Source organism: Nipponia nippon, unplaced genomic scaffold (genome assembly GCF_047370975.1).
Source record: "Nipponia nippon isolate SJK-2023a ecotype South Korea unplaced genomic scaffold, ASM4737097v1 scaffold_7, whole genome shotgun sequence".
NCBI classification, from domain to species: domain Eukaryota; kingdom Metazoa; phylum Chordata; class Aves; order Pelecaniformes; family Threskiornithidae; genus Nipponia; species Nipponia nippon.
The window spans coordinates 8539689-8563389 of record NW_028262391.1 but is presented as its reverse complement, the minus strand read 5'-3'; the positions used below and the strand labels follow the sequence as shown (position 1 = coordinate 8563389).

The window sequence follows — 23701 nt, the reverse complement described above, 5'->3', positions numbered from 1 at the left end:
AAGCCTTCTCTTCTCCAGGCTACGCAGTCTCAGCTCTCTCAGCCTCTCCCTCTATATCAGATGCTCCTTCCCCCTAATCATCTTCATGGCTCTTCGCTGGACTCACTTCAGTATGTCCCTGTCCTTCTCGTACTGAGGAGCCCAGCACTGGACCCAGCACTCCAGATGCATCTCACCAGTCCTGAGCAGAGGGGAAGGATCACCTCCCTCGAGCGGTGGGCAATGCTCTGCCTAAGGCAGCCCCATGTGCTGTTGTCTGCTGCAAGGGCACATTCCTGGTTCACGAGCCACTGAAGTCCTCAGTATCCATAAACTTCTGTAGACACTCATTCAGCTTTCCACACATTGTTTTCAAATGTTTTCACTCACTGCTTTTGAGAATCAGGCTTTAGAACAATATAAGCAGGCACTACAGAGAAAAGTCATGGCTGTCACAACTGGACTCAACCACATTACAAGTGAGACATAAGTGTGATACTGGTACTGTAACACATAGTGACTTAAAAGAGAAAAATGATTGGTATGCTAGAGTTAAAACTGACCAAACAGAACTGTCAGCCTTACCTGGAAGTTTTCTGATGCTTAAATAAATCTTCTCCAATTCCACGTTCTCATCAACTCTTGCAAAGAAACTCTTCCCTGCTGGTTACTGTAATAATATTCTGATAATAGAGAGGGTAAAAAATAACAGCATTTTCTTGTCTAAATAATATCCAATATCAGTTCCATTTCTCACATCTCATTAACAGAAAAAAACTGTAAAGCCTTCCTGAACATCTTCAAATCTCTCTGATGAATTTAATTAGCATTATTTCACCTTAAAAGTTACAAAATCTACTTCAAATTTGCAGTCTAATGGTACCTGCACCCACCCTACATTATGCTCCCAGAAAAGGGTTAATGTCATGTATATATACAGACCAAGGACTTTTTTATTTTAATGGCAAGGCAACAGAGAAATTCACTTAATGACAAGTTCTTGGACTAATGTATTATTCATTTTGTTATGTGACAGTAGAACAAAATTGTGTCCATAAATATATAATGTTGTACACCACTTTTTAATGTAGTTTACATTTATGAAATAATTGGCTGTCTTTCACCACATTTTCCTCTCTTTATTCACTTTTTTTTAAGCGGATGTCATAAAATGCAGTTCGTGACATAGAAGATGCATTCATTCCCGGAATAGAGACAGCAACTGCCCTGGATAAACCCAGGCATTTCAACCTCTGTCTCTGAAAATGTTTTCTAGTCTCTGCAAGGATTTTGGAGGTATCTTTACAATGCCCTTCCACATAAAAATTGCTGCTTTACTTTTTCCTTACAATTTCCTTACAATTAATGTTATGTATTTTTAAATGTATTAACTCATTTGATGTCAACAAATTGTATCTAATCATCAGCATACTTACGTTCATGTATTTAATGATATGTGGGGTTTTGACTTCAATAATAAAAACACTCAAACCTCCTTACTCGGTATCCTAAAGCAAGGCAAGCCATGAGCAGAGAAACACCTCAGCACTGGCAGGGCTCAGCCTCGCAGGGTCTGAACACGGTCAGCAGAGCTGGACGCATACAACACCAACCACTAATGGTCCCAGAAGAGTCAAGTGGTGAACCAAGTCCCAGATACACCCAGGGAGTCCAGCCAAGAGCAAAAGGAGACAAGGCTGGAGACAGGACTGGTGACAAGGCTACAGCATAGGTCCAAAGCCCATCCAGAAAAAAGGGCTGGATGCAAGCAATAACGTACTTGCATGAAGGGCCCATCCAGGAGCTGAGCTGCTCACAGCATAGGTCTGAGGTTTATCCAGGACTGAGGGACTCAGCTTGAGCTGAACTGGGGCCACTGGGCAGGTGTGGGTGGAGGCCCCAGGTGAGGCTGGTCAGGGCCATCAAGGCCTATCTGTGTCCTCAGAGCACAAACACTTTCCAGGTTCCATTACCAGTTTGCTCAAATTTTGTTTGCCTTCATAAATTGTTATGAGGAGCATTTGCAGGTTATTTTATCCTCTCCAGTTGCCTGTATCGTCTCTCCAGTTACTGCCCTTGCATGCTTCAGGTTCACATCCAGTTCTGGGTTAGGTACCACATGGGTTACTTACACCAAGCAAGCTTTTCTTCAGGCAGCGGGGAGGTGCAGGAAACCAGTCCTCTGCAGTCCTGCTGCCAGCACGGCCCTTCCAGCTGCTCCTCTCTTCTCTCGCGCCGCACCAGACCCAGTTCTGTCTACAAAGGTGAGGAGGCTCCAGCTAGCAGGCTCCGTAACAGCAGGCACCACCTGAGCATCTCGGCCAAAACATTGCAAGGCACGTAACAAAACCTATTCCTTCCACAAGGCTGTATGCTACTAAAAATTTTACAAATCTTCATGCTTTTGCCCATCAACAACAAATGAGTCTCACGGACGCAAACAGGGAATTTCACAGTGCCAGACAAATGCTGCTGAACTGCCAAAACCAACACTGAATCATTGCTTGAGCAGCAATTAAACTGGAACAATGCAGATACCCAAGCCTCCCTGTAATCACTCTCCCAACCCTCTGTTAATTAGCTAGGCTGCAGTAACTACAGAAATGATGAGCCTATATGAGAATAAAAAGTAAAATTATATTAAAAATTCAGTAAATTATACAACTCTTTCTTGTCAAAATATTTTAAAATATTCATGTCCAAAAGTACACATCCTACAAAGAGCCCAGGACTGCGCATTAGACTTTTGTATCGCGGATCACTAGCTGCCATTACCCATCAGTTTAAAGGGCGGCATTTAAGAGCGGCCAAGGCTCAGCAAGCGGGCACGAACACTGCGGTGCAAAGGTCTCCATGGCGTTGATCAGGCATCCAGAGCAGAGGCTGGCCTTGCAAGGGGCACGTCGGCCTCGTCCCTGTGGTAAAGGAATGGCCAGCGGCCTCTTCGCGCAAAACCTCGTCTCTCTGTTTCTCCCAACGGCTGCTCTGCGTACGTGCGCTATACGGGCCTGAGATGTATGTTTTTATATAAAAGAGGGGTAGCACCACTGACGTAACTGCCTAAGTCTTAAAAGCACCACAGCTGTTTGCACCTCGTCAGCACCAGCGCCGCTTCGGGCGCCTTCGCCTCCACAGGGAGGCAGGAGAAAGACGCCCGCGTTGTGTAACAGCAGCGCGCCTGGGGGCGCGCCTGCCTCCTTCAGCCTCGGTTTCCCCACGCCAACACCTGCCCCGCTTCCTCGGGGGGAGCCCGGGCCTCGCCGCCTCCCGCCGGCCACCGAGAGCCGCGGCGAGGCCCGGGCGGAGGGGAGGGACGGGCCGGCCCTGGGTGCGGTGCCGCGCCGCACCGCACCGCACCGCACCGCACCGCACCGCACCGCACCCTCGCCCGCCCGCCCACAGAGGGCGCCCCGGCCCCGCCGCTGTGGCGCTGATGGCGGCGCCGGGCCTGCCGGGGGAAGGGAAGGGGAGGGGAGGGGAGGGGAGGGGCGGCGGCGCTTTCTCCCGCCCGTCTCCCCGCCGCGGGCCGGGTGCCGGGGCGCTGTGGGCAACGGGGTGGCGGCCGCCGTGCGCGGGAGCGTAACCCCCTCCCGGTCCGCAGGGCCTTCCGTGCGGCGAAACCGCCCTCCGGCGGCGGCGGCGGCGGCGGTGCGGGGAGAGGCGTGCGGCGCCGGGCGGCCCGCCGCGCCCAGCCGGATCCCCGGAGCAGCAGCAGCTCTCGCCAGGTCGGTGCCTGCCCCGCTCGGGTGCGTGTCTTCGCCTCCCCAGCCAGGCCCGCGGCCCCCGACGGCCCCCTCCCCGCCGATCACGCTTTGCCTGGAGCCAGAGAGCCGCTGCCCTTGCTTAAAGTCAGTCTGAGTTATCGTTGCTTTAACGTTGCCCCCCCAATCCCGTTTCTCCTCTGATGACCCCCAAAGGGACGGCGCCCCCCGGGCTGCAGGGCTGCGATGCTGCCGGGCTCTCCTGAAGAAAGGCGCATCCCTATGGTTTGGGTTTGTTTTTTTTTTTTTTTTAATAAGCTAAGTTGGAAGTGTTCTGTGAGAACTGGGCTTGGTTTGGACATGCTTTATCATCAGCTCTGAATTCAGAGGCAGCATGCACAATCGGGATTGTGTAAAAATGTGGTTAGAGAGTAGCTTGAGACAAAATACGATGACCGGGTTAATGCTGGGAAGTGTTTCAGAAGCCCTGAATTACTCCTTAGCTCAGCTCCGCTTTTTTTTTTCATTTTCCCCAGGAGTAACTGAATTATGAATACTGTACAACTGAACATCCTTTTGGATTTCAAGCTGTTATTAGCTGCTATTTAGAGAACTTGCAAATCTGCCAGACACACGTATCTGACATCTTTACACATTACTAGCCGCGTCTCGTTGTTTGACATCCAGGAACACGCAGCAGCCAGGACACGCGGATGTTGGTGCTCGAGGACATGGTATAAATGGACTTGGCAGTGTTAGGTTAAGGGTTGGACTCGATGATCTTAAGGGTCTTTTCCAACCCTGATGATTCTATGCTTCTATGTTCAGGGCAGCCTGGCAGTCAGAGAGGCAGAGAATCTGTGGCAAGTCTCCCAAGTGCCAGGGAAAGCTTGCTTTTCCTCATCTGTGCTGTGAAACTATTCTTAATGAAGTGGATTTCACTTTTAAACCATTGACTATTTCTATTTGCACGTTTTTACTCCAGACTAAGGGATTAGAATAAGAAAAAGAGTGTCCAAACAGGAGTCTCAATCTACTGGTTCCTTATTACTAAATATCTTACACCGTAATGGTTTTATTTCTGGCTAGACAAACACTAAACCTTTTCAGCAAGGTATAATGTCAAAGTTCCAAGTTAACTGTTCTGTGGAAATAATACCTTTACTGTAATTTTTCCAAATGGTAGGAACTAGTATTTGGGCAGTAATCTAAGAAAGAATATGAGATTACAGGCAAGGAATTGTTATAGGAACATAAATCACCTTTTAATGTTATTTTCCTTTCTCATCATTACAACTTAAATACTATAGGAAGAAAAGGAATGTCACAGCAATCTCCTTATCCTGTTTTCAGGTGGAAAACATTTAATGCAACAATAGAAAAGTAAAAGCTTTTTTTTAAATGTTGAGGAAAAATTCAATGTGAGACTATATATCTGTGCTAGATATATCTGGGGAGGGAACCATCTGGATTGGTCTAGCTCAAACACCATTATTCTTTTGAGCTAAAAACATAGTCATAAAATAGTTCAGTGTCAGAAGATGGAGCTTATTCGGTGAAGGGTGTATCCTAATATGGCACACCCAGTCCAGGTGTGAAAATAACTGAAGATCAAACACTGACGCCGTTGCCTTTTGCCTTCCCAGCAACGGCAGGAGGAGTTCAGGTTTTGTGGCCAATACGTTTAGTTGACGGCATCCAGTTGTGCTAGCCACTGGTGGAATTGTTGGCTTTGGTGATAGGGCTCTTACTGGGACAGAGTATTTTGCTGAAGATTTAAGAAAAGTAGCAATTATCGTAAGATTAAAAATACGGTCACCAGGACTGGCAACGCGGACGTTATTCTGCTGCATAAATGTTAAGTAATAACATCCCAAGAATATCCACATGCTTTGAATGTGTTAAGTGTGTTGTGTGGCAGGAGGCCAAAGCTCAAGTCTTCAGTCATCTGGGAAGTGTAAGTGGCCTGTCTAATTCCTACCACTTTTTAAACTGTTTGGTTTTCCATAATAGCTGCAGGGTTTTGGAGCAGGGTATAGCATAAGATCAGGTGGTTAAGTCTGAATTGCCTTGTTTAGACTTGCTGCCACATAGTCCTTGATCTTATAAGAGAATTTCTGCATGCATGAGTCCAACTGCAGTTATGATATTCAGACATGGTTTTAAATACGATGTTAAACCTAATTTTTCAGGCATGGTTTTAAAACACCATGTTCAATCTTTTTTTTTTTTTTTTTTACATCTGACATAGTTTGCTTAGCTTGAAATGGGCATTTTGGGATGAAGCATAATAAAATGTATAAGGTTTTTGTTACAATGTTTATGAATGGTTGAAAGTTCATGCCTAAAACCTGCCTCCTAAGTAGTGTGTGTGCTTTGATGTTTCTCCCTTTTTAGTGGGTGGTAAAACCCTGCTTGGCTGTAGAGTACCAGAATGGGAAAGCTTGCTTGAAACATGACTCGCAACTTTTTTTTTTTTTTTAACTTTAAAAATTATTTTCAAAGATGGCTACAAAGTGTAATAACTTCACCAGTATAAGCTGAATATATCTAATAGGCTAAGGTGAATTCTCAGTGTATGAATACATGTTCTTCTTTTTATCGTTTAATTGGTGTAGGTCCAATGATGACAGCTCTCTTGAGAGGCAGCCAGTTTCTGCAGAAAACTTGTTGCAGCATTTAACGCCACAGATATCTGAAGTCTCTTGAAAAGAAAAAGCAGGTTTCTCAATGACTAGCAAAGTGAGTCCTAACTTTACAGTGAATGATGCTCTATGAAAACAAACTTTGTGAAACTTTATCAAGATTTGAAAGTAGTTTGATGCATAATGAGGGTGGCTCTGACCTGTTATGTTGCAGAAAGGGTATATTGGCAGCCCTTCCAAGCCCTGTCCCCATGTGTGTTAAGAACATCAAAAATCCCAGCTACAAACATCAGGCCTTTGGGGACTGTTATCTGTGAGATACTGGATAACTTTGTTCACTTCTAGAGGGATGCTCTTATCCCTCAGTATTACTTCTTCCTGTTTCCTGAATTCACTGTGCATCTGAGATGTTCCAAATGGTCTTAAAAATTTTCACCATCCTTCTTGTTACTGGTTCTACATCTAGCTTTAAATACTAAACAGGTTCACCTACTAGTATAATACTTATTTTGTTGTTGTTTTGTTTTTTTTTTTTTTTAAACAGTGCATTTGCGCTGGCTTTTTTCCTTAATAGCTAGTTGATTTTAGACTTCTCTGTATGAGGAATTATTAACCTTCAGAGGACTTAAATTATCATCAGAATGAGTAAGATATCAGCTGCTTTTTGTCAGCGGTCAGTTACAAGGAATAGTAATGGGTAATTCTGCATTTTTTGTTAAAATTTTCTTCAATTTTGTAGTGGTTAGCCTTCTGAGTAAATATTGAAATTTCAAATAGGATATATATTTCAGCAGGAACAAAAAATATCCAGAATTATTGTAACTGGCTACAAGAAAATATTTTTAAAGGTCAATCTCACCCTTCCCTTGCTTCAAAATTTAAGCTGTACATACTATTTTTTATTCTGGGGGCAGAAGTACTCTACGTTTGCCTTCTGCAAGTTTCTTATGCTTTCTGTCTTTCCTCTGGAGCATTAAATAACGCAAACCGTTTGACAGTGTTTTGAATCACTAGTTAGTCTGGTGGGCTAGCTAGATTCAAGTAGACCTTAGAGCTCATCTGGAATCTGAGTCATAAGTGACTTCTTTTTCATAACATTATCCTGAAATTAATTGCTCAGAAAGCAACATGGTATTTATGTTTTGTAAGTGTAAGTAGAGTGTTCAGAATCTGGGCTAGTACCATTAAAGAAAGTACTGTTACTTTATTGGCATAATGTTGAACACGAAAATCAGAGCTTTGGTCTTAAGTGCAAATAAACTGCTTGGTTTACTTTACCCTGTAGCAGATTGCTGGCACCTCAGTGTAACTGGCAGTCTCAGTCTAATGCAACCTCAGACTAAAATGCTACAGCGATATAAATCTGGAGTGGTGCATATTTGTCAAGGGCTAATGAATGTGATGGACCACAAAGCATTTTTCCTTCTTGGAAGTCTAACTTCTCTTCTGTAAGCAATAAACATAAGCAAGCATTGTACAGTTAATGTCTTATTCACACTGGCTCTATTTTTTTCTTTGAATTTGGCAGATTCGTTTATGAGATTGGAAATAACTGTAATATCAAGCATCCGTCTGGATGCAGAGGTCTTTTCACAGAGGATATTCAGCACTGGTAAACGGATTTGCGGATTTGCATGGGGTAAAAATGGAGGCAGAAATAAACTTCTGAAATTGAATCTCGGTCCAGGAATGATGGCTTCTCAGCTGTATACACATGCTTTCAATATCTCCCCAATAGAGAAGAGGAGATTGTGCATAAATGGAACACCATGGATTTGGCATCTCCTAGAAGAATGTGTCGAGAATGCGTGGGAGTATTGGAGCGTTGTCATAGGACTGATTTCCATTGTCTGTTTTCTGTTTGCTGCACTACCGTAAGTTTAAAGTCTTAAGCAGTCCTCAGATTCAAACATGAGTAATCTTGCCTGAAGCCTTTTTCAAAAGCTGCCTTTTTTTTTTTTTATTTTATCTTGGATATGTTTCTCTATCTGCATAATACAGATATAATATGCCAGAGAAGCATGTTGTTCATGTTTGCAACAATATTTGGTGGTTGACAAATGCGCTTGATGTACTGTTCTGTTGTACTGACTTGACACTAATCTCTGCCACTTAGAGCAAATGAGAATAAATCACCTCTTCTCTCTTATCTTCTCCACCCTGAGATGTGTGTGCACACGCAGGCACACTTGCAGCAGAAGCTGGCTCAGTGTTTATTTAAACCACATGCTCTGTCACCAGTACTGTCGTGCTGGCTCCTGTCAATGAAATTTGGACTGAGAAAAGGTCAGAAACGGCACATGAGTTAGCACTTCGGTAGTACAAAATCAGTTGCTGTTTGGCCGCTGGCACTGGATTCAGGTTTCAAATATGTAGGTAGGGGATGACAAAGGAGAAGTAGAAATGCTCCCAGCAGATGAAAATGCCTGAAACAAAATGGGATTGACTCCAAAGCCTGTCCCCATAAGGGGGATATAATTTACTGAACTAGTAAAAGGGCTATGGAAATCAAGCAAAATAAAACCACGCTTAGTAAGCTGTTGAGCTTCAGAAATATTAGTTGAAAGGGGGCTCTACATTAAAACTGTCATATTAGTGAGCATGGAATTCATCAAGATATGTCTAATGGACTCACGTTTGGGATTGCTTCATAGTCCCCATTGTGAATCTGAATAACAGTTCTCCAATTTAGAGGCATAAGTGTAGTTGTCAGCTCTTCTAGAAGCTTTGTTCATTTTTAGCCCTTCTATGTTAAATAACAGTGGTTTTCTTCTTTTGGTATTTTAAAGGCTGGTATTTACAGCAGATGAATGTAAAATGCTTACGGCATAGTTCTGGTGTCCAGAAAATGGTATTTCAGTGCAGGCCACAAAAAAGGAGCACATGCAAGCAGTAATGAGGTTGTGATTTGAGTCTTTTGTTATGTTAGAGTAAGACATGGTGAGCTATAGTGATACTGAGTTCTTCTTCAAAAGGTAAGTGGAGTATTGCTGCGATAGGTCTCTTGTGGTTAGAGTTTTGATCTTTCTTTATTCAAATTTTGAAAAATGTACTTCTGAGCTTATTAAACATTTTTTGCTTACGCTGTTTTACAATTACTTCTGGAATTTGTGCCAGTCAAATATACGTTGCCTGTCAGAATGGAAGAGTGGATCAAGCACTGTCTTTGGGCTTTCTGCTGTGTTGGATAGCTGGAGATCTTACAAATTTCGTAGGCTGCTATTTAACAAATCAACTGCCAATTCAGGTAATCTGTCAATATTCCTACTTTTTGATTTATCCTTTTCAAACTGTCTCTTTAAACTCTAGGATGACTTCATATTGCCCAGCAAAGTACACACTAGGAAAGAAAATAGTTTTGTATTCTGTTCACTGATCTACCATCTATAAAATAAGTCATAATTTCCTAAATATTTACATTGCTCCTGTTGTGTGTTGTAGAAACTGTTTCAGGCTTGTAATTAACATTCAGAGAAACTTACGAGGTGTTACTTGATGAATGAAGTGGGGAATTTTCATTTGAGCTTCAGCTTCAAAGAAAGTTTGCAGAGCGAATAGGGCTGGAAGGGGCTGGATGGAAGTTGTGTTGTTTAGCTTGTAACAGATCAAGCTGTTTTGGGGCAGCTACTCTTTAAACTTCGTCTTGGTTGGTTTGTTTGTTTTTAAGAAAACTGTTTATTAAGGGAATATTTTTACTAGAGAAATACTAGTTCAAAGCTGTTAATGTCTGACTAATTTGAAAATATATTTTCTTCATTAAGGGGAGGGTTTCTCAGAAAGGAACAGTTGTTTTCAGCAATACATTAATTGCGTCAGAAACTTTTATCTGCGGTTTTTATTTTTGACTCTTAATTAAAAGAGAAAGAGGTATGTGTCAGCCACCTGCAGAAGTTTTCATAAGCTGGAGATGGACCCAAGGGTGGACAGAGTTGTCCTCTCTTTTACAACTTAACGTGTGGCACTAACCGTCCCATCTCCCCAATACGAAAAGGGGAAGAGAGAGTGTCAGTTTTGTCTTATTGAGGGAAGAGGCACTGTGTAAGATTAGTAGCTTCCAAAGTGCTGGGAAACTAAGTGGAACAGACTTAAGCTTCTGGGCAGAAAGGATTTATCTGTCTGCCCAGGTAGGAATTTGTGCTATGCATCCTGGAAAATGACCAGCTATTGCAATTGTGTCGGCAAGCCCCTGTTGCATAAGGTTTACACTGTGTTCCTCTGCAGCAGTCTAACTTGTTTTGTACTGGAAACGCTTGCTTTTTTCCTTTTTTTTTTTTTTTTTTTTTTTTTGGCAGTGCTTTGCTATTTGTCATTCACATTATAATTATGAAGCAAAATTTCCATGCAGTTAAGGTATTTTGAATTATTTGTATACTGAACAAGCAAATGTATCTTCTCTTTCAGATTGTCACTGCCATTTTTTATGTTAACATGGATATAATTATGATTTCACAATTTGTCTACTATAAGCTCAAGAATCAGAAGATGACAAAATGTAAGGTTTTTCAAGAATTAAAATGTTCTCCATAATGTAGCACACACTCTTTACTTTGGTATTTTCTACAGCATTTAAATACATTTTTTTCAGAGGGATCAAAAAATAGAGTGCACAAATTCTGGTTGAAGTTGTTAGGTCTGTTGCTTCCAGTTTTCTCAGGCTCTTGTGAAAATCCTGCCCTTTCTCTTCTCTGCCTTCTGCCTTTCTCTTTTCTTACCCACGTAATAGATGTAAATATTTTCCATGTCGCACTTTCAGTTTATATAGACATACAAAATGCGGTAGTTTTGTGGAATCTGGTTCCATATTTTAACTTACTCCATGGTTTTACTATCTACTTACGGCTCTCTAAATATAGGTATAGGTTGAAAGCAAGCATTATTTCTTTGTGTGGTTCAGTTAGTTTCCTCCATGTTGATTGAAACCGGACTTTATTTGCTTATAGCATAAAATATCTTGACATCTTCATGTGTTCTGTTTCAATACATACAGTTAAAAAATATATTCCAGGGGAATAAAGTTACTCAAGTTGTGCTTCATAAAGTCCTGGCAGTAGTTGTAGTATTCAGCCTACCAATGGACTACTGTTTTGACTGAAATGGAAGACAGAAAGCTCTGTTCACATTGTATCAAATCAAAAACATTAACTCATCAATCTAAAAAAAAAAAAAAAAAAAAAAAAGAAAGTATCAAAGCCCATCCATGGTGCAGCAGAGGTAACAAAAACCTGAAGTAAAACAGATGCCTGCCCAGCATCCTAAATAGGGATAAAGCAGATTCATTCAATATGGAGCTGATAATAAACCTGGAGATAGGTCAGTGCTGAAGATATTTCCTCCCTGCTGCCTACTTTTGAAAACAAACACAGGCTTCTGTACCTTTTAACTACCAGTGCCTGTTTCAGCTCAATGGCTTGCATAGCTGGAGAGGGAGAAACGGTACTGTGATTAGAGCTGTGAAAGAGGGCTTTTCAGTACCCAGTTCTGGAGCAGCTACAAGTTGGTCGATTTTGCATCTCAAGGTGCAGCCTGTGGAACAGCACTACTAAGTCTGTGTTATTTAGACTTCGAGTCTTTAGGACAGGCTTGCTAATGCCGTACAGCAATTTGTTCCGCTGCTAACAGTGACTGCAGGACTTTACCAGCATCTTGTAGATACAGAAGATAGCGTAGCTCCAGAGTTCTGTAGGGTTCTCTGCCGTTTTCAAGTTGTCTTGTAGGTGTCTATGGAGACTCCCTAGATGGAGTCTGTGTCTTTGAGTACGTCAGTCTCGATAAGGCTCACTATCTAGCCAACCATGGACATAGAGACTGGTCTGGCAGAGCACTTAGATTACGTATTTATCTTAAAGATATTTTTGTTACTTTAAATTTCAAATATCCTTGCTTTTCTGGTTTTTAATCAAGATGTGCTGAAAGAACTGTTACATTCTATTCTGCTTAGCAGTTTTCTGTTTATCCGCTTTATTTATAAGAGAGAAGCTGAGTATGAAGATTTTCTTTCTCTCGGTAGCAATGCCCATTTAGGGAGTTGCTCTCCTGTTCCTGCACTGCTACCCTCAGTTGTTGCACAAAGACACAGCACAACTATGATAGTGAGCAGAGGTGGGCACAGAGCCCAGAAGAAAGAGGTGGATATACGTTGCTGCCAAGAAGAAGATACATGAAATTGTACCTTTAAATTTACATATTTATATTGCATACAAAAAGTAACCTTAAATCAACAGCAGATGTTATTTTTCAGCTGATTTGTTTCTATGTCATTCTAGGCAGCAAAAGCCTGAAGAATCTCTGTATAACGTGGATCATGGTGTGCATAGCAGCGTGTGTTATTTTACCCTGTCAGCTGTTACTAAGAAAACAAGACCAGAGTACAGTATTTGAAAAGAGTAATGTAAGTTTTTACCTGCTTCCATTCCAAAAAACTTTCACCCAAAAGTGTCTCAAAAAGATTGTGTACTCTGAGCTTTAAAGAAATTTGGATGATGTTTTTAACAATGATTTAGAAGTCATAAATGTGCCACTATGTGGATGTTTCAACTATGGACCATACATCTCAAAGTAAAGAAGTTATAAAATTGCTGCTTTTAGCAGCATCCTGTGTTTTGGGCTTATTCTGTCCCTTGGGTCATTAGGATGTGCTGCTCTGTGAAATAACATGTTGTGTTTCTGCTGGCGTTAAATACTGTAGACATCCATGTAGAGACTACAGAGTCACAAGTGAAATCAATAAAAGTGGAAAATTACAATTGTACCTGCTGCTGCTGTCATTTCAGCAGGAAAGTTCACAGGCTATTCTAGCAATTTTATGGCCCTCATACTAATGCCAGTAAAATAATTGTAATCCAGCAACATTGCCCAGCAGGGAAGCAGCTTATTTTCAAAACACAGCTAGAGTGAGAAAACTAACAACTCTTAAACTGTGAAAAATGAGTATTTTGCTTTCTCCAGACAGGATGATTCATTTTTTTAGTAGCCCTAGCTACAGTTCTTAGTTTTGGTTTGAATTATTGTGCCCAGGCTTTTTTAGCAGGAGGACTGGATTGATATTAGTGTCGTATCCTAAAGCCCGGCACTAGTTTTGATCTCGGTCATGGCTATGACGCAGCAGTATGCATTGTTGTGAGATAAAGATTAAACCCTTTCTAGCCCTCTTTGGTCATTTGAAGAGCAGCACTGAACTGCTTTGAAAGGAGTTCTGTCCAGAAAAATCAGCCAGTGGACTCTCGGTTTAATCCTCTGAAATGCCTGAAAACTTTCTTGCCAAAATATATGTACCTTTCTTTTTCAGAACTCTCTCAATATGATTGAAATGTCAGGCTTCATTTGTGGCTATATATCCTGTGTGTTTTACTTGGGAAGTAGATTTCCTCAGCTGTATAAAAATGTAAGTAGGTTTTTGGCTAAATACACTTGTATATTTTACAAAATACTCTCTTTTGCTTTAGATGTTGGACTCTCCCTAACAGTGAGCTCTCTTGAATTTGAAAGCCTACTTTGCTTTTGTGACTGTCTAAAATGGTAAAGAGAAAAAGGGTGTTTTTTTCCCATTCAGAGGAGGATGTTGAGAATTTTAGGAAAATTATGGACTTTGATGGAAGAGGATTTATTGGCCAAGGAAGAAGTGTTTACAGTTGGATTTATCAGATATGAGCAGAAACATGCTTTGTGTGATAGTTGTCATGAGCAAATGATGTCTCCCCTTTTCTTTCTCCAAACTATTCTCCCTTTAAACAATCATGGGATCAAAAGTTAGAATTAGAGGAAAATCAGTTTAGAATTTTAGCCCCTTTTCACAAAGATGCCATTACTGACGTTTTTTTCCCAACACCCTCTTCACTATCAGTATATTAAAAAAAAAAAGGGAAAAAAAAGACAGCAAAAGACCTGAATTGATTATGGAAATGATTAGTTCATTTCCAAGCCTATTCATATTCCCCCTCTACCTTTTCCTTCACAGCTGAATACCACAATATTTTCAAAAAGGTCTACTAAGCACACTGATAGAGCAACAGGTTTCTTAAGAACTGAATATCATTTGGAAACAGATTATCCTTGCTGCTTTGCACTTGCATAAAAATTACATTAACTGGAGCTGCTTCTAAGAACTGTAACAACTTCTGTAGTTTTCAGTGATATGTGCTGAAAGTACTAAGCTCAGAGGATTCAGAGTCCAGGAAGAGATGGACAAGAATGACTGAAAGTCTTTGGATGAGTTATAGTACAAAATGCCCAAATTATCTATAACTGGCTACTGTGATACACGTTCTAACATTTCTTTGTATTTGTAAAAACTTCTTTCTATTTAGTTCCAAAGAAGATCAACAGAAGGCACCTCTTACCTGCTGTTTGCATTAGCCATGATGGGAAACTGTACATATGGACTCAGCCTTGTTTTAAAGATGCCAGCTACTGAATCCTTCCGGGCCCTCTACTTTTTACACCATCTTCCATGGCTCATTGGGAGCTTTGGAGTTTTGTTTCTAGACATTTTTGTATCCTTTTCTGTAGAGTTTCTCAGGATAGGCTTGTTAATAAGTAGATCAGAAATTAAGTGGATTTTTTTTTTAAATCAAAATTTTTTCTATGATTCTAACCTGATCATAAAATCTTCTTTCTGAACAATAATTTGTATGCTTTTCATAATAATATTTCTTGATAAGAATAACCAGTTTATAGAAAGTATCTACATTAAAGCTACATTGCACAGGTTAATTTATATCTTGTAGCTAATATGTAGTATACTAGAAGTTGGGGGGGGTCTTTGCACATTGTGCTGTTTTTCTTAGGTTTGCTGTCAGATAAATGTAAAAAAACCCAAAAAAACCCCAAACAAACAAACAAACCAAAACAAACCCCAAATCTGCTTGTTTTTAAATGCAAATATAGAATTATGGCTTTGTTATTGCAAGATTGCATTAACGTCACAGACAAACAATGAGGTTTTGGCAAACTTAGTTTCAGAAAATAGCACTTAACAAAGAAATGCTGCAGCTCCCCTTAACTGTATAATTCGGGGCAAAATCAGTTGTATTGAGACACTGGGTGCCTCTGAAAAGCAGCAGCTATGCTCTTTGGCTCATGCTAAGGGCTAACTGACTACACAGTTATGTAGATTAGTATGCCAGTTTCTTGAAAGTCCTGAGCAAAATTAAAACGCTATAATTTTTATTCTTATATTCAGGGGACGTACATAAGATGCCCACGGTATATTAGTTATTGTTAGTCGTGCTCTTTCTAGATTGAGCATTAGAATTCTGTGATCAAGAAATTAAAAGCAAAGTGTTGCGAGTAATATTGTACTCTTGCTTTAAAAGCCTAGTGAATGGTAATGTGGTGATACTTGATCTTACTGTTTGCTATAGGTTTATAGTCACCTGTCTTGTTACTATAGCTTGTATTTCACTTAAAATAGTATAAAGAGGAGATTTTTCTGATTTTTCCTGGAGTAAGAATTTTAGGTTTGTGTCTGAAAACATCTTGGTACTTAGCTCCATGAACTCAAACTATAAAACAGGATAAAATGAAGAGTGATTTCAGGACCATGCTGAAGCATATTGTGTTAATCCGTTCCATATTAAAAGGAAGTTCTTTACCGGATTTACCTGGAACAGTTCCAGAAGTTATGATTCCCAGGCATCAGTCTTGTTTTTCTGATTAAAGTAATTTCATAAGCCACTCCAATTAGACTAGCAATGGGACAGCCGACCCTGGCCTTTGGATGGACGGTTAAATTATACTGTCGTTCAGCATAGCCATCTGTGTTTTCTGCATCTCCAGCCATGGCGATTTAAGTGGGCAGTTTAGTAAAACATTCTGCATCGTGGGAACACAATACTCCACCAGTGGTGAGACTAAACTGTGGTTCGTGGCCCGTTTCGAAAGAAATTGTATTTTTATGAGACAATGCAGTTTCTTTCACATGAGCGGACTGTAGGGATTCAGGGTTGCTAGCCCATGTGGCTGGTTTGAGCACTCGGGCCTTTTGTTCCACGAACACAGCAGTGACTCTTTCTTCCACCCCCAGCCCCCCCAGCTGGAAACATAAACCGGCCAGTATTTATTTACCCCCAAAACCCTAGAACTTGATCTTGATGACCCTTACAGTACATTATATGCATATTTGCAGATGCCTTCCTATGATGTACTCTGAAAAGGAACTTGGCCACAGACCTCCCCCCCTCTCTGACCCTGCCCCAGGATTGCAGTGCCAGTGTGCACATGACATTCATTTCTGGGTTCTGTCTTGATTGGAGTCTGAATCCAATCTTGCTAATCGTCCTCCAGTTCAAATTGTATTGAAAACAGATGCTGCCAAATCAGGTTGAGGAGCTTTACAGGCATCTAGTCAAGTATATAGTGTTAGTTGAAAATGTATGAAGTATTTGTAATCAAGAGAAAACAAAAGCAGACCTCCTGCTTTGAGAAGCCCTGAAGGTATGGAAGTCAATGCTTTTAAAGAGGGCTTTGTTACTGTCTCTTGCCAAGCAAGAAAATAAAAAATCTAACAAACTGGTATGCCATGTTAGACCAGAAAATGAAGAACAGGATCACCTGCATTTTGGAAAACAGGAATTAAACCAAAAAGTCATAATTTCTAAGAGGGAGGTGTTTCATAATTGATCATTTGTGTGACAGACGGTCTCTGTTTTGAGGAGTAGTTGCAGAAATTGCCTAATTCTAGTAGACTTGATTCCTGATAGTGTCCAGAGTTTCATTAGGTAGAAAGTAAACTCTCATTTCTCAAGGTCCAAGCAGGGATTAAGAGTTCACTTACTCTGTGTCTGCTGCAGTATTCTTTTGCTTCCGTCTGACACGGCTGGCATTGACTATTTTTAGAAACAAATGGACTCCAGATCATAGCTGGAACAGCAGTTACTTAGTGCAGCATTGCACTGGAATTGTTTCAGCTCAGTTTAACAGGATAACACGGTCATCCTGTTTCCTTGGTGTCTAAAGTTAAAGTTATTTGGTTGCACAATGAGCCAGCTACTTTCAATAAATAATGGAAGTGTCCAATTGTTTGTAAAGTATGAATTGTCCTCCTTTTCATTTTAAGAGGAGTTTCATAGCATTGCACGTTTGAATTAGAAATTGGACACGATTTTCTGTTGCAGGAAGTGTTCCCTTCCAGCTGCTGCTTTGCAGTGGAAGGTGGTTGGAGTTTCTCAAGAAACCACAAAGCCCAGGGTTTAAGTGGGCCTGATAGGGCGCCTAGTCAGTCGGAGACGCTCAGTCCAGGTTTGCCTATTGTAAGGTTCCACGGTAGACCTTATTAGAGCTTTATTTTATGTGCATGATTACTTCGTATTTCACTTGCGCACAAGGATGCAATCCTACATATTTTAAAATACTAAACCGGTGCACAGTTCTGCCCTTAGACTTTTAGCAGCAGACATCACTAAGTTTCCAAGAGATGGAATCTAGTGCAAATTTTTCCAGAAAACTTGGTCCTTTTCTCTAAGTCTACTACCCTCTTTCACCCTGCATCCTTCCTCCCCTGCTCCCACCAAAACCAAACAACTCTGCTTTGTGTCTAGTTCAGACAAAGCTCTTTACCAAGATTTTTCTTTGTGTCTAGTTCAGACAAAGCCCTTTACCAAGATTTTTGCCCCCCCCCCCTTTTTTTTTTTAACTTGTTGTCACCCTATTGTCAGAGAAATGTGTTCAAATCCTTCACATGTACTTCTTTTCATTAAGTGTAGCCAGGTAGTTACTAGACAGCCAAAGTATATTCAGCAAGAGCCAAGCTGTTGTACACAGACTCTTCTCTTGCCCCTTTTGTGCAGGGCAACCACTTGGAATCCATTATATACTTCTACAAAACATCACGCTTTGTAATTTAATTACACTGTGCGAAGAATATAAGTGACCTGACAATTCAGCCAGGAGAGTTTCCCCGCCAAACATACAACTTCTTCACTGTGCTCCTGTAAATACCCGCTTTTGTCTCAAAATGGTTTCATTTTTTGAATTATTAAATTGTTTAATTTCATGAAACAAATTTGATACACTAGCTCAGTGGCTGTCATGAACTTTACAACCAAAGTGACTTCTCAGTCTCTTCCACTTTGGACTGCCTGCATGCTTAGGTCTTAAAGTTTCCCCCAGAAAGTCAGACTTGAGCAGCAAGTTAGTAGGCTTGGCAGTTTAGCATTTATTGAAAAAAAATATGAGCAGCTGAGTACATATGCTACAAAAACATGTTCTGGAAATACTGTTTGATAAGCTCCACATAACTTGTGTTTATAATTTCTTCCTCCTTAAAAGCTCTGTTCGTGTTGCCAACTTGGTGGCTAAGAGTGATAATGCACAGTGCTCCAGCCCAGGCTTGTCCCAAGCCCACAGTATGATTTCAGCAAATTTCATTGCCAGTTCACGGTTTCTTTTTCCACCAGTGCAACTATTAAGACTTGGGGAAGTGCTCAGTTGCAAGTACAGTGAGGCCTATGAAAAAGAAAAAGGCAGGAAATTTAAGTGGTAGCTATATATGCTATAAAACTAATTTGCTAAACTCTAAGAAGAAAATATTCCCCACTTAATACTATAGAAAGACTAAAAAAGGAGTGCTGACCTGCTGTCTCTGAAGGAAATCCTGTCTAGTCTTTAGTTGGGGGGCCTCAGAGGTGGGATGCTGGAAAGCTTTCGGAAGGTGGGATAATTCTTGGGGCTCTGCCTAGGATGTAGAAAATTTCCTCTCCATTCATCCAGGCCTCCCAGAAAACTTTTTTTTTTTTCCCTTCTCTTCTTATTTTTATAAATAATCACATACATTGGCCTCAATCTTCTCACAACCATTGTCTACCAGCCAAGTTATTTTAACTGATCTGAAGTGTTCCTGCTAGAATTCCATATGTCAGATTTCCTCCCAGAGAAACGATTTCATTTTTAAAATGGGATTTTACATGTAACAGTAGTGATGATCCAGGCTCTATGAAAGCTGAACTTAGATGAGCATACATTGGAATTTGTACAAGGGACCCAAGTCTACAGATGGCCACTTGTTTCACACCACATGCTTTAAACATGTGGATCCTTATGTTGGAGGCTCCCTACTTGACCTCATCTACTGCACCCGCTTCCACCCATCTAATGTCTTTCTCAAAACTTTTTTCATCGAAGTTGAAGAGCAAGGAATGCTGCGTTTAGCATAGTCTGCTGCTGAAATCACTCCATCTTTCAGAAAAAGAAAAAAAAGTGCCCAAAGTGAGAGAAAAAAGTAGGAGCCAAAACCCCTGCCGTACAGAGAGCATTGCCGCTTTGCTGGCTGGCGGTGGTTTGCCTTGGTGAAGGCAGGCTTCTGGTCCCGGCTGCTTTCCATTTCACGTCATTTCTATATTGACTTACTGTGACTAGGAAATCCTTGTTTTGTAAGTTGCTATGCATATTTCTTAGAACAGAATAGAACAGAAAAGAAAAGGGAAGGGCATAGCTGGATAGGTTTGCACAATATCTTCATCTTAAAATGGTATCTCTATCAGGAAACAAAGTGGTTTGTATCAAGTTCAGTACTCGTGTAAAGCTCCTCAACTATCTAGCAAAAATTCCGAAGAGTAAGACATCTCTTCTGTCCTTTCTGAATGCACATCCCCTTTTTTTTAATTTAAGGGCTATGTATCCTCAATGTCAGTAATTTTGTTGGAGAGCTGGAACTATCAAGAGAAAGGACAAGCACATACTTGTCAATTCTTTTTAGATTAGCAGTATTTCCGATGGTCTTTTTTACAATAGAAAGAAATAATTATGTCTAATTGCACAATTCTGTGTTGAAAACAGCATTAAATATTGAATCACACGACATTGTTCCTAGATGAACCTTGTTCCTGTTCTGCTTCTAATGAATTTCACACTTGGGACCCTTGCAAGCATGAGGATGAGGTAGTAAAGGATATTTTCCTGTGTGTTTGAGCCATATAACCAAGGGGATCTGAAGTTTTGAGTTAGAATTTTTCTGTATATTCCCTTTTCCAGTGTTGCAAGTAAAATATGATTAAACTTTTTGCCATAAAGAAGTACTGAAAATGAGCGTTAAGTAGGATTTGGAAAAGGTTATATGCTAATGTAGGAAATTCCACAGTCAGGATTAAGTAAATGGATAATACTTACACTACAGTACATGAATTAGATACAGCAAGTTTTAAGCTTTCCTCTGCGGACTGTGGTATTCAGAGTCTGTGCCAGAACTAAATGGATGGCTGCTTTTATTCTGTACAGCTTATTTTGGTTTTAATTGGAAGCAAGTACTGCAAATGCTACCTCTGTATCCTAGTTAATTACTTCCTTACCCCAAAATAACAGGTGACTGTGCAATTCATCCTGTACCGTCAGCACAAGGAAAGGCAATCTGGTTTAGTAGCGCTGGAAGTGGAACCATTGCTGGTGAACGAGGAGATTGCCTAGTGTCGGGCTGGATTCCGCTCCTCTTTTCCTTGGCTTTTGCTCTTGGATGACTTTGACAAACAGCTAAGATTGCAGTTGCTTAGGGACCAAATTTATTACTTATTTTTTATTATTTATTTCATCATTAATTTGTCATTACTTATTTGCAAATGACATGCCAATAATAAAATATTTAATATTTACTGTGTTGTTTCAGGATAGATACAATTTTTTTCCCTGATTTTTTTCCCATTTTAGCTGTTTCTCCCCAAAGTGTGATACGGACTTGCAGAAATAGGTGCTGTAGAACTATTTATCTGACATCACGATACAGTGCGTCTCATGGGATGACTATTTATTTTTAGATGAATATGTACGTCTAGTTAACAGTAGCGTGGCTGGTTTAAGAACAGTGGATGAGATTCCCCATGTGCTTTGAACCCAGCCTGGAGTTACGGACCTCTCAGTCCAGTTGCATTGTATGTAAGATTTGGTCTTTTTTATTCATACTCAATTTTGTATGCATCGGAAAAGAAAACATCCTATAATTAAGTAACTTCAGTGCAGAGGATCCGTTATTGATGCAAAAGCAGAATCCTGGTGTAAGCTGGTGGGAGCCTCATGTACAGCTCATTGCAGAGTGTCACTATGCATTTTATTTTTAAGAGTTAAAGCATTTGTACATCAATACCTGGGTGTTCCAAGGAATGTAATTACTGTATGTCATCATATACCCCATATAATGTTTTTGTACAACGTGCTTTTCCTTTGCAAGTTTCTGGTTTAGATAAGTACAAAAAAAAAAATTGGAAGCTAAGGAGACTGTACCTTGCAATTGCGGATTTTTTGCAATACTGTGCTGTGTTTGAAGAAAACTTTAATAAAATTATCTCAAAGAATAAACTTGTTAATATTGCACTGAATATATGTGTAATGATTCACTCTTCAATAAATAAGTTTGTGAACAAAAGGGCTGGTTTTTTACAAAGGTCAGTATGAGCATTTTATACATTTGTGGGCTTTTGAAGCTCATTCCCTTTGATTTCAGGTAACTGTTAAAGGGACACAATTTAAATTTTGTTTTTAAATAATAAATTTATTCTTAACTCATAAAAAGAAACTAATGAGTGGAATTGATTGTATCTAAATTGCTACCAAAAGCGGACACTAAAAATGAAGCATTTTTCTCTCTGAACTTATATAGACCTTCACGTACGTCTGGTAAAAACGCCGTGAAACAGGGTCAGGGTGGTTTTGGAGGGGTGGGGGCAATCTCAGCCCTGCTGCTGTATATAGAAATTTAATTTCAACTTCTGTTGCAGCAGTAACTTACGTGAGTCACTCAACTCTGTGGTTTTGCTAGAAATGAACTGGGTCCCGTCAAGCGATGCCTGACTGCGGGATGGTGGATTAGGCGTCAGTGGCACAACGAGCCGTGGAAGGATAAACCCATGCCAGCAGCTCCGGATGGCTTACGGTCCTGCCGCTCGCCGAAAATACCGCTCGGTAATCCCCGCGTCCGTGGTGGTGGTTTCGGCAGTGCCACAATAGCTGAGTAAAAGGGATTTGCTAAGTCGCATTGTGAGTAGCCAAGTACTTCTGAAATGTTTTACAGCTGGGGGTTTATGCGAGATCTACCCCAATGAAGTCGGTTACTTTATTAGTCTCAGTGTGTACTTAGAGCCAACATGTTTCCCCTGATTTCTGAAGCGAGTAGAGGGTATTAGAAGTTAACCTTTTCAGTACATAAATTAAAATGCCATTTGTCATACTCGCAGATTTATATGCTGTACACATGAGATTACCAAACTCCTGCCTGGCTGGTGATTGAAACCATGACTTGTTACTTTTTAATGCAGTTAGAATTTGTTCTTACATCGTTTCTTCAAAGATTATTTCCTCTTTTATTGCTATATGTAATCCTATTTTGGGATGTATTTTTATCCCCGTTTCATACTGCTATTTATTAGAACAGCCAAATACAGGGTACATAAAGTTACTCTGATTTAATTTGAGAATTTTAATGGAAAATAATTTAACTTTTAAAATGTGAAGCAATGATAGTTACTTATTGATGGTTCATATATATGTAATATTTAGTATATGGTTAACTGAATACTTGAGAAAATGTTATTTCTGATTAGCTATTTGACTGTAAGAGCTGATCAAATACACAGAGTTGTCCTTGCTGTTTCCTATCACCTATTAGTTCTTTGTCATCCCCTTGCTCAGCCCATAATTATTGTCTCAGAACCAGACCCTGCCATGTGAGAAGGAGAAGCCAGAGCCGTGCCCAAATATACCAGGTTAGAGACTAAAGGGCAGCTCCTGATCACCTCGTTGTTAATATCTCAGACAGGAAAATACAGCACGTAGCTTCTATCACAGCTATTTTGTTGGAAAGCAAAGTGTCTTAATCTTCTCGCTTTATGCTACTAATTCTTCCCCCGTGCTGCATGTAATCCAAGATTAACGGCATTGTTTTCTTATTTTATTTTTTTAACTATCATGGAAATCTCATTAACTAAAGGAAACATCTAAAATGTCTTCAGGGCTTTATTTTTAAACAAATTAATCAAATAATTTAGCTAACATAGTTCACCATCATCCACAGAAAATTCTTCCAGGAATGGAGTTACTCCTGGCCATTACACTCCAGTTTTGATCACTTGTTTCAATAAGAAAAATACGTACTTAATTTGCCACTTCTGACTATCTATTGAAATTGTAAATTTGCCAGTGTTTTTTCTAAATTCATGCTGGTATTCTTGCTGACAAAAAAATGTATTATTAGTCTAAAGGAAACAAGGTTGGTTCACCTAGTAGGAAACATGGAGCAAAAGCTACCACTGTTGGCTGCTCGAGGAGCTCATTCCCTCCGTTTCCTACTAACTAGCTTTTAAGGTCTGCAGCATCTTATGGAACAACAGAAGATGATCCCACGAGGTTTTTAGTACAATACCTTCTAAAAGGGGGTTGTTTACCAAAAGTACAAGAACGTTC

The 23701-nt window shown here is 40.3% G+C and overlaps 1 protein-coding gene across 7 annotated transcripts; it reads left to right on the top strand.

Moving 5' to 3' along the window:
• Nucleotides 1–3479: 3479 nt before the first annotated feature.
• On the top strand, nt 3480–21621 carry SLC66A1L (solute carrier family 66 member 1 like). 7 transcript variants are annotated; one of them, XM_087739849.1, is made up of 10 exons: nt 3480–3704; nt 3752–3827; nt 6299–6422; nt 7854–8199; nt 9443–9572; nt 10727–10817; nt 12589–12713; nt 13611–13706; nt 14629–14814; nt 20618–21621. In XM_087739849.1, exons 4-10 carry the CDS (start codon nt 7862–7864, stop codon nt 20717–20719), a joined length of 1068 nt encoding a protein of 355 aa, XP_087595975.1. In that variant the 5' UTR covers nt 3480–3704; nt 3752–3827; nt 6299–6422; nt 7854–7861; the 3' UTR covers nt 20720–21621. The 7 variants fall into 7 exon arrangements, with proteins under 7 accessions (XP_087595975.1, XP_087595977.1, XP_087595976.1 ...); XM_087739851.1 differs by having other exon boundaries at nt 3480–3827; nt 7854–7937; nt 8064–8199; XM_087739850.1 differs by having other exon boundaries at nt 3480–3827; nt 7854–7964; nt 8064–8199.
• Nucleotides 21622–23701: the final 2080 nt, after the last annotated feature.

Excerpts from the sequence above, each read along its gene's own strand:
- SLC66A1L (XM_087739845.1), top strand. The coding sequence starts at position 7,862 with ATGAGATTGGAAATAACTGTAATATCAAGCATCCGTCTGGATGCAGAG. Across the intron at positions 10,818-12,588 it reads GAATCAGAAGATGACAAAAT|GCAGCAAAAGCCTGAAGAAT; the intron begins GTAAGGTTTTTC and ends ATGTCATTCTAG. Across the intron at positions 14,815-20,617 it reads TTTTGTTTCTAGACATTTTT|GTGACTGTGCAATTCATCCT; the intron begins GTATCCTTTTCT and ends CCAAAATAACAG.